Genomic DNA, 17,759 nt, shown 5'->3' with positions numbered 1-17,759 from the left:
GACCAATTCCATTCGACCAATTCGACCATTCGACCAATCGCTTCGATCGACCATTCGACCAATTCGATCGATTCGATTCGATCGACCATTCGACCAATTCGATTTGCCAATCAATTTGACCGACCTTTGCTTGTGTGGAACGGACTGTGAAAACGATGCGGACTATATTGTCGGATACGACACACAGGACAGTGATGACGAACTCTAAATGGCATATTCTGTAATCGTGTATGTTTGATGCCATTGACTGCCTGTGTATATTTTGTCATTGACTGCCTGTGTAGATGTGAAGTTATACTGACTGCATGTGTATATATGATTTTGCTGACTGCCTGTGTATGTTTGGTGATATGAATTATTGTGACACATTTTGATGTTATTAACTGCCTGTACAAAATGATGACATGTATTTGATTATGCAACTTATCGCGAATATAAAGACAGTATTTTGCAATTCAAAACCTTTGATTCGTGTCTTACCATTCCCCATAGCACTAATTTGATACTTTCATTGGATTCCTTGTCCCTGAAAATATAGGTTTAGTATATTTTAAAAAGTTTTTAGGGTAATTAGAGGCAGAAATAGAACAAAATATGTATTTTACAGTGGCCATTTTGAAAATCCAAAATGGCCGCCATACAGGTATTTCTCCAAATGTAAACATTGATTTTTAATTTCCTTATGCTATAACCTTTCCAAAAATGTATAGGTTTGCTAATCTACCATGATTTTGAACGAAATATAATTTATTGACATAGTGAACCTCACTAATTTAAAGTTTACTATCAAAATCAGTATCATTGTATCAAAATCGGTATTCTAAAATGCACTTTCAAGTAATCACCCCTGTATGAAATCGACTCTGCACTTCCGAGCTTCCACATGTAAATCCAGCACTTTATGGGTTAAAAGGCCCAGGGCCTTCGGCATCAAACCTCCGTGTACATTTGAAGACTCAACAATGTGTCTTCTATCATGACATAAAGGTACATTTTGAGGAAAGAAAGGTAAGTTTTGATTGCAACCCACATACATGTAATGTATGTTTTTTTCGGGAGCTATCTACTATACACATGTGTGTAAAGTGGTTTTCAATGCCAGCACAAGTGCGAAAAGTGGTTTTGCAACTAACACAAGTGTGGAAAGTGGTTTTCATCACGAGCACAAGTGAAAAACTTGTCACGTTTGTCAAAACTTGTCAAAAACTTGTCAAAAAAACATCACGAGCACAAGTACACCGCCCAAAAGAAACTCCAACCAGTGGCCCTTTATGCAAAGTACCGGGTTAAAAATGGATGGTTGTATGTAATTTTGGTTTTCGTCCGAATTTTCAAGGCCGAATAGTGTGCAAATACAGGATTCATAAATAAACTATTATGTGTATGAGCATGAAACACATATATTATGTGAAGTAATTAAACATCCTTGGAAAATTGGAGGCAACGAAAAGCAGGTTGGTATGAATCGAAAGCAGGTTTTAGTTTGTTTATTTTTTTTTTCCCAAACCTGGTAAAAACGCCATTCAACAGATTCAAAAGCAGGTTGGACACAAAATACACCAGAATGCTGAGCGGTTTATTGACGGGTAATGAGGAGGTTTCAAGCGATACAACTTCGAACTTGGTGATTGTGGTGACACGATGTTAAAACCTTACTATAAATATAATGCATGTTTGTTTGTCGCGCTACTCCTGCTACAGTTGTGGCCCGGTTACATATAGTATCAGCATGACCCCACTTAATGTATAGGGGTGTTTTTATCTTTGTCGCTCCTCTTGGGGTTGGGGAGGGGTGCAAATTATTTATGTATTGTGTATCGTGTAGCACTTCTTCCATGTGGGAGAGCGTGCGTATTACAAATCCCACCTTGACAGTACAGTATTCCCGTGTACACGTTTTCCAGTGCAGTGGGGTGTTTTGAATTATAAGCCATTGGCATGTTTTTCCTGCATGCACGTAACCTGGGATTTTTCTTTTTTTACTTTCGAGAGTGATTTTAGGGGATAAACCCAAACCACCCAAGCTAATTTTAGGGGCATACACCACCCAAATGAAGGTGTCAGAGGACCGTTTAGCATGATGGGAGGACATTGGGGTTCGGAGGGAGGGAGCAAAGAAGGGATAGAGTTCGGGGGCAAAGTGGGTTGGGGACTTTTGTTGGGGATGCGGGATGGTTGAGGCGTTGTGGGGATTCGGTTTGAGGGCCTGGTGTGGGAAGGGGATTGAAGCCTTTGGGTTTGGATGGGGAGGTTGAGGACTTGTGGTTGTGTATGGGGAGTGGGGGTGGGGGGGTTCATGGCTTCGGGTTTGCGAGGGTGCATGGTTGATGACTTGGGGTTTTTTGAGGGGTGGTTGATGAAATGGGGTTGGGTGGTGGGGGGGGGGGGGGGGGGGTGGGTGGTGAGGATTTGAAGTAACATTTTACATTGCTCGAATGTTCCATGGGTCCCTGCTGGTAAACTTGAACCCTGCAGAACACAAATCGCCTTGTTGACACTTCCAAAAACCTCTAATTTAACAGTATGTGAACAAAATCGTATGCCATTTTATGTCGCCCTACACTACACAGTACACATCGTCTAACGTTTCTAGCTGTAACCACCGCCACCCTCCCTGTCGCCTCCCCTTTTACTCCAAATATCCTACCAACACAGGCGAGGATATGATGATTTGGGTGACCATTACCTAGACTGTGGGGACCTTTCAAATGCTCTCAGGTGCTACTCTCGTGCACGTGACTACTGCACCTCGTCCAAGCAGAGTGTCAACATGTGTCTGAATGTTATTAAGGTGCAGTATTTCATTGTACACACAGGTACATGGTTTTGGGTAGATAGTATTGTTTCGTATAAGTGTCTCATCTTCATAAACCATATACGATAATTGATGGGGCCTTCAGGTACGCAGCAGTCATTCACAACATCCAACTAAATGGATAATCTCCACCTGAATGTCAGAGTTGATCTTTAACACTTTTTTACACAATGTCAAAGCTCATGGAAGAGCGAGAACACTGAACATATCAGGATGCAGCAGAACAAAAGGAACAGCAGAAAGAGGGGGGAAACAACAGCAGAGTTGAAAGATAAAATAGAGAGTTAGACAAGAAAGGGAGAAGAAAGAGGCATATGGGAGGATACATGGGATGGACAAGATGGATACAGAAGCTAACTCTCAGGAAGGAAAAACTGTAAACTTGTGAGGAGGTGGGCTTGGTATTTGGAGGGTCAAGGGGGGTAGAAAATACCATGGTTTTTGATGGGGGTGAATCTGAGATGGTGGTGAACAGCTGTCTTGAATACCTGAAGGAAACAATGAGATTGAAGAGAATGTGGAAGTTGATTCCACAGATGGGAAAAAAGGAACGCGTGAGTGGAGTTGAGTGGTCCTGGATTGAGATAGTTTCACCAGAAGAGGGTTGATGGTGGACCATGTGTGCCCTGCAAAAACCTGGGGTGGGGGGGGGGGGGGGGTGGGGGAGGGGGAGGAGGACAAAGCATGGGAAGAGCAGCAGTTGCAAGACAAGAGAGGACGCATGTGCCCAGAAAGGTGTGCCAAGGGATAATGGAGCATGCCCAGTCGGCGACTGCTTTGGCTTTGGAGGCCAACTTTGAAATATGGTTTGCCCAAGAAAGATTATGGCTGATCGTGGGTCCCAGGCATTTGAGTGACTGAACTTCCTTAATAGGATTGTCAAGAAAGTCAATGGAGGCAGAGGCGGATTAACATTTTTGGGGCCCTGAGCACGAAAAGTATTTAGACCCAAAACATCCCAGAAAAACACGAATACATGAAAATGCATTAATACATACAGTCATGTGAAAAAGTAAGTACACCCCATGTAAAGTTTTCACTTTTTCAACATATATCAACATACAGCTATTTGATCTTCATTTCAACAATATTGATAGATAAAGGTGATATAATATAACAAATATCATGAAACATTTACATATTGTAGTCCATTGTAGAATTTAAATATACATAAATGCAAATTTCGCATGTGGAAAAAGTAAGAACACCCTTGGCTCTAATAGGTGGTATTGCCCCCTTTGGCAGAAACAACGTCATGTCATCGTTTCTTATAACTGTCTACCAGTCTCTGACATCGACTGGGAGAAATTTTGCCCACTCCTCCATGCAGAATTCTTTCAGCTGTGCGATGTTTGAGGGGTTTCTTGCATGCACAGGTCGTTTCAAATCCCCCCAAAACATCACGATGGGATTTATATCCGGGCTTTGACTTGGCCATTCCAGAACCCTCCATTTCTTTCTTTTCAGCCATTCCTTGGTGGATTTACTGGTATGTTCAGGGTCATTGTCATGTTGCAAGGTCCACCTTCGGTTGAGCTTCAACTTTCCGCCAGATGGCCTCACATTATCCTCAAGCACCATCTGGTACAATGAAGAATTCATTGTGGATTCTATGATGGTGAGCTGCCCAGGCCCTGATGCAGCAAAGCTGCCCCAAACCATAATATTTCCACCACCATGCTTTACAGTTGGTATCAGGTTCTTGTGGTCAAATGCTGTCTTTGGTTTTTGCCAAACATGTCTTCTGGTACCGTGGCCAAATAGCTCTACATTTGACTCATCTGTCCAGAGCACATTGTTCCAGAAGTGCTGGTCTTTGCCGAGGTGTTCATTGGCAAACTTTAGTCTTGCCCTGATGTTCTTTCTGGACAGCAAAGGTTTCCTCCTGGCACACCTCCCATGTAGATCAAATTTGTGCAGCCTCTTTCTAATGGTAGACTCGTGCACTTTGACATCAACAGTGGCAAGAGCTACCTGTAGGTCCCGTGATGACATTCTGGGGTTCTTAGAGACTTCTTTCAGCATCTTGCGGTCTGCTCTCGGGCTGAACTTGCTGGGGTGGTCTGGCCTGAACAAGTTGGCAGTTGTTTGGAATCTTCTCCACTTGTAGATGATCTTCCGGACAGTCGAATGATTGATTTCAAATTGTTTGGAGATCTTTTTAAATCCCTTCCCAGACTCGGAGGCATCTATAACCTTCTTTCTGAAGACCTCAGAGAGCTCTTTTGATGTAGGCATGGTGACGCCGCACAATTCAACAACAAAGAGCAAACCAAACTAAATGTCTGAGGTTTAAATAAGACAGGTTCCTCCAAGATCCTCTCTAACGATGTTCTAATCATTTGCACCTGACCTGGTGCACCTGATTCTAATTTTAGGTATTTGAAGTAGTGATAAATGTGGGGGTGTACTTACTTTTTCCACATGCGAAATTTGCATTCATGTTTATTTAAATTATACAATGGACTACAAAATGTAAATGTTTCATGATATTTGTTATATTATATCACCTTTATCTATCGATATTGTTGAAATGAAGATCAAATAGCTGTATGTTGCAATAAGTTGAAAAAGTCAAAACTTTACATGGGGTGTACTTACTTTTTCACGTGACTGTATGTACTACTTTATTTACAAAACGCAACCCAGGACCTGTGATCATTCTTTCGGGGGGGGGGGGAGACAGTCTGCCCTGCATCGATGCACCATGAAAGCACCCAAAAATACACCAAAGCACCCTCAAGCACCAATCGGTGCACAGTCATCACTGTTCAATAATAAAAATAAAAACAACAAACCCTGGTGCTGGTCTTCCTCTTCGGCTCCCTCTGCTGGCTAATGCTCTTTTCCAGTTGTTGTCATCTTCTTTGCTGGCGGCCTATTTGCAATAAAATTTGCACAAAACGTGTCCATTTCTTTTATTTATGGCCCACAGGGGCCGACTATGTATGGTTCACCTGTGGGGCATCGGTGCCCTGTGGCCAAGGTCCGCCAGCAAGATCTCGGGCCTTTACGGCCGGTTCCAGCAGAGGGGCCATGCCCCAACCCATGGGGTCCATAGGTGGTGCTCAGCCACTGACATGTGGTCCATAAGGTGGTGCATCGATGCAGACAGCTGGTTCTGGGAGTTCCGGGCGCACAATGGCGGACTCCCGTCTCCCGCACGCTCCCCTCGGCGCCCAGTGGCGCACAGGTCGTCATGTGGGAGACAAAGGGGGGGAAAGACAGATGAGCGAGGGGTAAGGTCTCAAGGGTACACATCAAACAAGGCAATGCAAGGCGAAGTGCGTACGGAGAGCGAAGTGAGAAAGCTTGTCCCTACCGTACGTCACCCCCCCTGTTACCTACTCTACCCTTGCCCTTACCCCATATTTACAACAATCTACACATATACAATTTCGTTACTACTGTCACGTCTTCCCCATATTTCTCCGACACCAAATTCGTCTTCACAATCCCACTAATCAAAATTTGCCATCACCAATTCATCATCAATCTTCATAAGGAGGGAGAGATGGAATATCAGCACAATGTCACACCCACGTCATGATGCGTCTCACAATCCAAACATCTGCACAATAAAAATAATAAAACATGGCATGGTGCGTAGTTACGTCACCTCAGGTGAGTGGATGTAGATGGTGCGAGGAGATCTTCATCCTAACTACTTGCTAAATGACTTTAATACACTTTACACTACCCGGGGTCTTTCCCTGCCAATCCATTGGCCAACTTACACTATGGGTTCTAAAAACCAATTCCCATTGACCAAACTGTGGTGCTTATCAATTTGGGGTCTCGCTCCCCCGATTCATCTCCCGGTGGCCTTGCACAATTTCTGGGCTGAGTCGTGTAGCTCTCCCAGCAGGTCTACCCACCTGCACACCTCCACCACTGCAGTTGCCACCCGAGCTTACCTAGCTCCTCACCCTAACATATCTAATTGGGGAAGGCCCCTCCTGGCTCTGTCACCCCTCGGTGCCCCCTGGCACTGGGCTACCCGGGTCCGTCCTCCGGATCCTCGGGCCCCATCCACAACAACTCTACCGGCTCCCAGAGCCCACCTGCGGCCTCACCTGGCCGACATCCTCACAGTGGTGGAGTGCCCAAACCAACTACACACACTAACAGGCTACACGCCCAGCCATTTCCACGTCACTAATGCACCCATCCAAATACCATTCTTCCACCACGCACCACAGATGCCAATATCCAACCACAATTTACCTGTACCCTCTACCTAACACTTAAACTACCCTCCCTGGGTATTCGTGATGGGGGTCCACTCTTCCCCCATTCACACCTCCGCACCATCCACTCCACTCCACAGTTTCCATCATACTCACTCCACGACCATCCATTCCCATACTCCATATATTCCACACACCGGTTCTCCATTCACCTGTTGTTGCACACCTGTGCAATCACCTGGTGCCACTTGCACCCTCCTTCCTTCCTGGACCATTTGGTCAGCACAATACACATCAATATCACTCGCTCAAACACTGCTCCATACACCTGTCCAGTTGCACACCTGTGCAATCACACTACAACTCACAATAATTTACTCATACCCTGCTCAATACACTTGAATACACCTCCAACACTCACACGGCATCATCTCATCTACCTGTTGCCCTGCTAACTTAGTGCTCCCCGTCTTCCCTTTAAACTAAGCACATACCACGTCATTATCATCCATACTAATCTACCTGCGTCCCCACTACAGGTATCATTGTCACTACCTAATCTTAACGTTACCTATTGTCATCTTCTAGGTCCCTACACACTATATCCTAACCCTCCCGGGCTAGTTTTCACTGCCATAAACCCCATAAGACTATTGCTCCTTTGCCCCCGCTGTGAGAGATGGCAGAGTTGCCACCCCACCACATCGGGTATCTCTCACTACCAATTTTGCACACCAAATTCCAGCCAATCAAAAATTTGCCAATCACTACCATGACCAATCAATCTGCCAATCCTTTACCAATCATCAAATTTTGTTTTTCTAATTTCGGGTCCAAAACACTATCCTCGTCACACGTCTACTCACTAGAGCCTCTCGGTGCATCGTCACATCATTAAAACTCGGCTTCGCAAAGCCGAGCAATGAATTCGGGTGGTTTGGTCGCCTGCAGGTTGAATCCGTCCGGCTTTCGGTTCAAGGGAGGTGGTTTGGTCGGGCCGAGATTCCACGCACCATCTCGGCGTGGTACCTTGCGGTCCCGGGCCCGATGACCGAGGCTCGCCCGGTCGGAACCCCGCCCCCGCCAGGGGGCACCGTCCGCTTCCTCCCACTCACCCTTGAACCGGACCGGTCGCGTCGCCCGACAAGGCCCGGACTCGACCGTGCAGGGCGGGGCCAAGCCCGAATCGGCAACGACGCTTCGAAGAGAAGCGACGCAGCATCGATCCGCGCCGGGCCTGGCATCCAACAAAGCGGACCGCGCCCCGAGTGCTCGCATCGTCTATCCGTCGCCCTAAACGCTGCCCCGTTCAACGTCGATGCTTTACTCGCATGCCCACACGCACACGCGACCCTTTTGACACTCACAAAACCCGGCGTTCCAATGCCGTCCGTACATTCCACACACTCCGTCCATTCCGCCAACGCACTCCCTGTTACACACCACACCTCTCTCTCGCGCACACTCGCCGTTCGCACACTCCCTTAACACACCTCGCGCACCGTCTTGCGCACTCTCCCTCGGTACATACTCCGTACCACTCACCATGGGCGTGCACTCTTGCATCCACCCACTAACGCGCTCAGATGGGCTCTCCCACACCCGCGCCACAACCAACTCAGGTGTGCTTCCTCGCACACGTTCCACCACCACCTTACTCTCCGTGTCACACTCCCCCTCGCACGTACACTCCGTATTGCTCTCATTCCCTGTGTCACACTCCGTACACCCCGACGTGCATTCTCGCTCGCACTCGGTATCACTCCCACACTTTATAACACGCTCTCTCTTTGACGCACACTTTTTCCTCACACGCGTGCCATTTTTACTCACACGGGACCCTTCACCAACGCCCGGGTGCCATATTGACCCCAATCGCGCGACAATCCGGGGTCTTTTGTTGGTTGTCGCCAAACATCCTTCCACAAAATCTCCCCGCACAATACACAGCACGACTCACCTGGGGGATCCTTTTCTCCACGCGTACCTGCAAACTTCCATTTGGGTTAAGCACAGCATCGTGATGTGAGCAGGGACTTTGAGCATAATCCATTTCTCCCTGCAATTCCTGGGCTACCTCCGTCGTCTTTTCAATTTTTATTATACCCTCTACTGCTTTTTCTTTATTCACCTCAACGACTGCTGGCTTTAATAAAATTCCCTCTTCTACCTCAGCGGTCGCCGGCTGCCCCATACCTCGGGTCGCGATTTCTATACCCGTCATTGTACCCGCGCTTTTCTCAACTTCATTCAACCAGTGCTCCTCGACCCGCTTTACCTCCTCGTGCACCCTTGGGACCTTTTCGCCCACCCTGCGGTCAATGTCTTCCCGTATTTTTTCCATCGTGGCGTTTATTTGCTCCTGAAATCCAACCGGGTTGTACCTTGCTTCGTGCCTTGCTTTTTCCGCGTCTAGCCCCTGGGTAGCCATCATTGCATCAAATCCCTTACTGTCACCCATCAGAGCGGCACTGAAATGCATCATCAAAAGGCCCCAGTCCATTGGCACTGCGGGTCCGGCTATCGCTGTCACGTACGGGAGGCCGCCATTTCGTGTGCCTGTAACCCCCACGACCGCACCTTCTTTGCTCTCCTCCTCCATTTTTCCCACTTCGTCCCTGGGGTCCTGGGTCGATTCTACCCCCTCTAACTCTACCCCCACCAGCATCCGATCGCCTTGACTATCCATGGCATGACTCAATTTGGGATTAAAAAAAACAAATTTCGGCCGCTCCAAATTTTGACCAAATCTTTTTCTAGACGTTTTAAAAATTTGGTTCGGGCCTCGTATCTCACTCCCAGACACCAATTGTTACGGACCGCGGATAAGATGTTAATTGTCCGAGCGGATGGCGCCTCGGCCCGAACTGTTTTTACAATGACTAGACCCGATCCCTTAAACGTGGGCCAAATCGTGCCACAGATATTCAATGGGGAAAAGACAAAGGCGACATGGATGTGAAGAAGAGGAAGACAGAAGTAGGGAATACGAATATAATTTATTTGCTATTTACAACCAAAAGTAACCAAGGAGAAGGAAGGATAATAAAATAATTTACAGAAGAAATCAGAGACACAGTGAAAATCGCTAGCTTACCTACAGTCTTAATTAACCCAGGGACAAGACAAACAGAACAAACTCACGTACACGAATGAGGAAATTGCAGGCAGGAATGACAGGAGGTGGGTGGCTGGAGGGGGAGGAAGGCACGGAGCTGGCTGGAGCTTGATCCCGCACGGGACGTCGGGCTGGACCTCGACGGCCGCCGATGCCACCGATCCTGTCGTGTGCGCGGGGTAACGGGTCGGAGCTGCTTGGTGGAGCCAACGCTACTGGTGGGGGGTCTGGCATGACGGGTTCTCTCTCCCTTTCTTACAAACTCCAGGACTCTCTTTTCTCTCTCTTAGTCCAACCGCGCACTTCTTTCCTCTCCCTTAGTCCAACCCAGTCCAACAACTTCCTCTCTTGCTTGGTCCAACTCTTAGTCCCACTCAGTCCAACTCTTAGTCCAACAACAACTTCTCTCTTGCTTTCGCGCGCGCTCTATATAGCGCCTCCGGCGATCAAGCCGCTGGTGTCCAGGACACGCCCATCGGTCAGCTCGCCTCGGCCCTGATTGGTCGGCACAGCCCTCTGGCTCCGCCCTTGATGGGCGGGCACGCCCAGGAGTCGGCAGCTCCTCCCCCTTCTTCTCCAAGCCGACCTCGTGGCGAATGGAGTCGCGGAGGGAACAGTTGGCAATTGTTGGAAGGGGAAGGTGAATGAAAGGGGATCTACTCTTATTTCACTTGGTGCAATGGAGTATTTAAATTAATGGGAGACAAATCCTTAGCCTAATACACATAATAAGGATATAACTACTGAACAGGGGTATATGGTGTCCTTCGTGTATGCTTTATGGAATTAACTACGGGAACGCCTATTTGATCTTTATACAACAACAATTTCAGGAACGAGGGTGACATTTTACAACTATTCACTACACAACAATAAAAAAAAAAAAACATTCTCATATCCACAACATTATATATATATAATATATATATATTGTTGTGGATATGAGAATGTTGTTTTTTTTATTGTTGTGTAGTGAATAGTTGTAAAATGTCACCCTCCTTCCTGAAATTGTTGTATAAAGATCAAATAGGCGTTCCCGTAGTTAATTCAATAAAGCATACACGAAGGACACCATATACCCCTGTTCAGTAGTTATATCCTTATTATGTGTATTAGGCTAAGGATTTGTCTCCCATTAATATATACTAGGGCATGCCCGTACTATATATATATCTAAAAGTATATCCCCCCCCTCTATTTACATGCAATGGTTTGGTCCAAAGCGAACGGCTTGCGAGTACGGTGACAATCCCCCCCCTCTATTTACATGAAATGGTTTGGTCCAAAGCGAACGGCTTGCGAGTACGGTGACAATCCCCCCCCTCTATTTACATGAAATGGTTTGGTCCAAAGCGAACGGCTTGCGAGTACGGTGACAACCCCCCCCCCCTCTATTTACATGAAATGGTTTGGTCCAAAGCTAACGGCTTGCGGAGTTTGGTAAAGAATAAAAGAAATCGCCATCGCGTGCACAAACGCGCAGGAAAGCGAATGAATCGCAAATTAGTTTTAATTAGTTTTAAAACATAGTTTAACGCCCGAGCGAGTTTAACGCAATCGCAAATCGCATCGCAAAGCGAAAGAATCGCAAATTAGTTTTAATTAGTTTTAAAACATAGTTTAACGCCAACATAGCGCCAACATAGTTTGCCGACGGGAAATAAATGAATACGCTCTCAAATGTGCCGTCCGAGGCAGAGTCTGTTCGCCACGTTCGGCACACGTGATAGCTCGCTGCTCTCTGATTGGTTGAATCGTTTTTTGGACATAGCTCGGTAACTACTTCTCCGATTAATATGAAACCTTGAAAAGGCACATCCTCGGGTCCCCAGCAATATACCTGGCAAGTTTCAAATATATCGGACCGGTAGTTGTCGAGAAACAGCGGTCACAGACAAACATACAAACATACATACAAACATACACACAGAGATTAGTGGAATTATATATACTAGGGCATGCCCGTACTATATCTATATCTAAAATTATATCCCCCCCTCTATTTACATGAAATGGTTTGGTCCATGAAATGTTTTGGTCCATTCGCAACGCCAAAGCGAACGGCGAACGCTTTACATGAAATGGTTTGGTCCATGAAATGTTTTGGTCCATTCGCAACGCCAAAGCGAACGGCGAACGGCTTGCGAGTACAGTGACAATCCCCCCGGGGTTTTAATTAGTTTTAAAACATCGTTTAACGCCAACATAGCGCCAACATAGTTTGCCGACGGGAAATAAATGAATACGCTCTCAAATGTGCCATCCGAGGCAGAGTGTGTTCGCCACGTTCGGCACACGCGATAGCTCGCTGCTCTCTGATTGGTTGAATCGTTTTTTTGGACATAGCTCCGTAACTACTTCTCCGATTAATATGAAACCTTGAAAAGGCACATCCTCGGGTCCCCAGCAATATACCTGGCAAGTTTAAAGTATATCGGACCCGTGGTTGTCGAGAAACAGCGGTCACAGACAAACAAACGTACAAACAAACAAACGTACAAACAAACAAACACACAGAGATTACTGGAATTATATATATATATATATATATATATATATATATATATATATATATATATATATATATATATATATATATATATATATACAGTATATGTATATATATAACTATATATATATATATATATATATATATATATATATACAGTATATGTATATATATAACTATTTATATATATATATATATATATATATATACAGTATATGTATATATATAACTATTTATATATATATATATATATATATATATATATATATATACAGTATATGTATATATATATAACTATATATATATATATATATATATATATATATATATATATATATATATATATGTATATATATATATACAGTATATGTGTATATATAACTATATATGTATATATATAACTATATATATAACTATATGTATATATATATATACAGTATATGTGTATATATAACTATATATGTATATATATAACTATATATATAACTATATGTATATATATATATACAGTATATGTATATATATAACTATATATGTATATATATAACTATATATATAACTATATATATATATATATATATATATATATATATATATATATATATATAACTATATCTATAACTATATATATAACTATATATATAACTATATATATATATATATATATATATATATATATATATATATATATATATATATATATATATAACTATATATATAACTATATATATAACTATATATATAACTATATATATAACTATATATATAACTATATATATAACTATATATATATATAACTATATATATATATATATAACTATATATATATATATATATATATATATATATATAACTATATATATATATATATAACTATATATATATATATATAACTACATATATATATATATAACTATATATATATACATACACAGACTTGGCATTTAATATGGAATATTGTTTTTTTTCTTGACTTGGGTTTACTTTCTTAACTCAGTATATCAATCTGGTGAGTTTCTTTGACACTTTGGTGATTTATTTGTTAAAAGAACCATGTCACTGATTGTCTGTCGCAGCAAGAAGTCAACAACAGGATTATATCACAGGTGGCGTGGCAAAATGTACGGACAGGTGCATTTGATGATTGGCTTCACAGTCGGGTATACAAGGGTTGTTGCGTTCTGTATTAGTGGAAAAAAACTGCTGCACGTCTCCAAAGGTTATTGCCGCTTCCTCTGGAGATGGTCCGTCAACTCGACGATGCTGTTTGTCATGGAGTGGTGGCTTTACGAAATTACGGCAAGAAACAGCGTGCTATTGCTCGGCAGTATGGCATCACTCAAGGTCAGGTGTCAAAGATCCTCAATCGAAATGCTCAGAGGGGTGTCCCTACTCCAATACCGAGGCCAAGACGTCCCCGCAGAACCACAAGGAGGGATGATCGCCAGCTGCACCGGTTTGTCCGCAATGGCCATACCAAGTCAGCTAATCGGCTTAGGGCTGAGTGGCAGCAACTGACAAATGTGCCTGTATCCAGCAGGCGAGTCAACCAACGACTGGTTCAAGCAGGCTATTGTGCCAGGCGTCCCCTGAGAAAGCCACGCCTGACCAGACAACATCGCCAGCGCTGATTGCAGTGGGCCAGAGAGCACCGTCAATGGCAGCCAGGACACTGGAATCACGTGATCTTCAGTGACGAGTCTAGATTTCTGGTCTATCGTCAAGATGGCCGCGTCCGAGTGCGCAGACAAGTGCATGAAGCCTACAACAAAGATTGTATAGTGCCAAGAGTCCAAGCTGGAGGTGGTGGGGTGACTGTTTGGGCTGCTTTTCATGCAAGGGGCAAAACTTACCTGGTTGTTCTGAATGGAAACCTGAACCAGTTCAAGTACAGGGCCATTCTGGAAGAAACATTGCTTCCGTTTGCTCGTGCAGCCTTTCGAGGAAACTTTGTCTTCCAAGATGACAATGCACGGCCTCATCGTGCTCGCATGATCCAACACTTTCTTGCTGACCGTGGTGTAGAGCATATGGAGTGGCCTGCCATGTCCCCGGATATGAATCCGATTGAGAACTTGTGGGCAGAATTAACGTGTCAAATCGTCCACTTGGACCTGCAGCCGACCTCTGTGCGTGAATTGCAGCAGGCTATTGTCACTGCATGGCAAGTGATTCCTGTCCAAACCTTGGCAAATCTCGTGAACAGCATGCCTCAACGTGTACGTACTCTCCTGAATGCTCGTGGGGGTTACACGAAGTACTGAACTGTAATTTTACTGTCCGTAATCCCAGTCATAATTTAACTTTTGTTTTTGTTAAAAAAAAATTTGGCTAATGTGCAAAATAAAGAGATACTTCTGGAAAACGTACAGAAGTTTAACACAGTACCGTCCATGAATTGAGTTCGATATGAGTTTACATCACTTTCAAGGATCAATTTATTTGCTTCGAAATGTCAAATGTGGTTTTTGTTTCTTTTAAAGGTCACATTAACAAAATCTAGAATAATTTCAACATAATTCCAATGAACTTTTGGGTCTAAGACATCTTGAAAAGTAAGTTCACCCCCACAAAAAAAATATTCCATATTAAATGCCAAGTCTGTATGTATGTATATATATATATATATATATATATATATATATATATATATATATATATATGTATGTATGTATGTATGTATGTATGTATGTATGTATATATGAGGAGAATAGAACCATGTTCCACACCTTGAGTTCAAGAGATAACAAGATTTAATGATGAACCAATATCACAGCGCTGTGGAGGGTGTAAGAGTCATACCATTCACAATTGAACAGCATGGCCACATACACTCCTAGAAAATTGGCAACCCAGAGTTTCTTTATATACACAAAATTATACAAAAAATCTCCGCTGAAAAATGAGCACGGACAAAGGAAAACTGGCTCGACATTTCCCACCGAGACCCTATCTTCTTTGGCATGAGCACAAGAGCACCATGACATTCTCAAAACTTATCTTCCATGCTGGCTTTTGGTCAAGGACAGACAGACGCGTTTTTACGAGGGGGTCTAACAGAGCAAGCAGTTTCACTATCTTTCTACATTCTTTGGCACAGTTGGAAAATATAGCATAGTTAAAAAGCAAGAGGGAACATAGTAAGCTTAATCCTTTTCACAAAGCAACCATTATTAAATGCAAACCACAATTACATAAGGCACAATAAAAGGCATGATCTCGACATTCCCCCATTTGGTCTCTACGAGACTACGTATCACAGAGACCAGGCCACATCGGCTTTATTTGCAAAGCAAAAGAGAATAGTGTTATATGTGGCCAAATCGGGCTTTATTGAGTGTTGTATGTGTGTCCTCCCAAGGGCATGCCACGCACATAAAGTACCTCGCATGCACGCTTGAAAGGTGTGTCATGTTGTGCGTGTTTGGAACATGAAGGTCCAGAACATGAAGATCTATTAACTTTTCAGATCCGCAACGAAGGTGCCTGGTCCGGCCAAGGATGTTGCCCGAGGGGGTCTAACAGCCCACCCTTGGAGCAGCGTAGGTGCGGCTGAAATCCCCTCCAATCGAAGGGCTCCCCGTCCTCGCACAGACCCGGTCCTTGCCGATCTTCGAAGTTAATCGACGTCCATGCTGTTGTTCTGAGGAATACATAATGTAATTAATATCTTGTGTCACGTGTTCCTGGTCAGAGTACAGAGCATTACAATTCAAAGTAAAGAGAGAGACTTCCTTTTGTGTCAAAGACGTTCATGGACGCATAATCAGCTTGTGGAACCAGAGTATCAGTGTCAGGTCCTTTGGCAGCCAGACCCAGCATTGCAGTCAGATCCATAGTCGGATCAAGCGGAGATGTGCAGCTAGCTGTGTGCTTATAATACATAAGAAGCATTAGCCAATTCCCGCAGGGGATTTACAACAAAATCATCACAATAAATCAAATAAATCAACAGTCTTCTGATGCGCCGGTCACATCGGCATCGCCCAGGGGCTCGTTCAGGTCGACGGCCTCGGCGGTCAAGATCATGGTCTTCCGACGGCGGTTTCTTCATCGTCCATCCTGAAAAATACTTTCTTACACACACCATGATCAAATTCCTAGCCTCCCGTCCCACCAATTGGCATTTAGTTACCTTATCTCAGATGGTTGGCTTATTCATAGCCGCATTTCCTGTGTCGTGTCTGGAAATTCAAATGCCATATTTACTTTCACCAATTTCCGAAAATACCTTCCTTTTAATCATCTTCCCTACATCTAATAATACATGATTTACCAACCATTTCCCCCCCAACCATAATTATCGGTCAATGGAAATAATCGGTATTCTCCCCTTCAAAATTTCACTGTTATCCTATCAATACCTGGACATTTTTTCCCTTCCTTCCTAGATACGCGAATTTCACACCAGTATAAACCCACTGGAAAAATTATCTGAAAAATAACGAAATCGTCTCCAAGTTCTCTAGCTAATCTCCATCCGCAATCACCAACTTTACCCTCCTGTGCATTTTGCCTTAGGTTTTAGAACCTAGAGTCTACCAAAACAACAACAACTAGCCTCCCAAAGCCATTTCCCTGCAAGAGCGGGGGTTAGCCTTGCGGTCCCCATGACAATCTTCTTCATTTTGCTCTATTACCTCCCTTTGAGCAATAATTCAATTGATGTGATTCCCACATACCTGGTGGAGTTCTGTTCACCTGGTCTGCAGAGCCGTGATCCAATCTTCACCAGCCCCCAATCACCTCCTCGATTGGGGTCATTCTGCATGTAGCAATCTAACGCAACGTTATTAAACGAAATTCACAACTTTACATTCATTGGTCCCCCCAGTGCAAGCCAACCCCTTGTATCACCTTCTTATCACAAAAACAACAGTCCATAACTAACCACTTTCCTTTATTTCCTGTCTTTTCCATTAACTTTTTACAACCTTTTCCTCTACTTCCTCAACAATTCCTGCAGTCACCTGTCATTGACAAATAATCCATCTGAGTCGACTTTCCAATCCAATCATCTTTGCACTTTCCACGACCTTCTTCACACTTCCTCCCGAACCTTTCCTTCGGACACAACCCACATGAGTTATGAATACAATTTCCCCTTTCAGGCGCGTGTCTAGCCAC

At 43.9% G+C, this 17,759-nt stretch overlaps 1 protein-coding gene across 2 annotated transcripts in view; it reads left to right on the top strand.

Annotated features, from left to right (window-relative positions):
• Positions 1-17,759, top strand: part of LOC137424550 (COP9 signalosome complex subunit 1-like) — a 146,530-nt gene that overhangs the window by 102,952 nt on the left and 25,819 nt on the right. For both annotated transcript variants that reach the window (XM_068112124.2, XM_078775574.1), the window contains exon 5: positions 2,656-2,791. In XM_068112124.2, the coding sequence (XP_067968225.2) occupies positions 2,656-2,791 (136 nt within the window). The remainder of the gene's footprint in view (positions 1-2,655; positions 2,792-17,759) is intronic.

Source organism: Myxine glutinosa, chromosome 4 (assembly GCF_964187855.1).
Source record: "Myxine glutinosa chromosome 4, kmMyxGlut1.1, whole genome shotgun sequence".
Lineage (NCBI taxonomy): Eukaryota > Metazoa > Chordata > Myxini > Myxiniformes > Myxinidae > Myxine > Myxine glutinosa.
The sequence above is the reverse complement of the archived record's forward strand: the minus strand, read 5'-3'. Positions and strand labels throughout refer to the sequence as shown.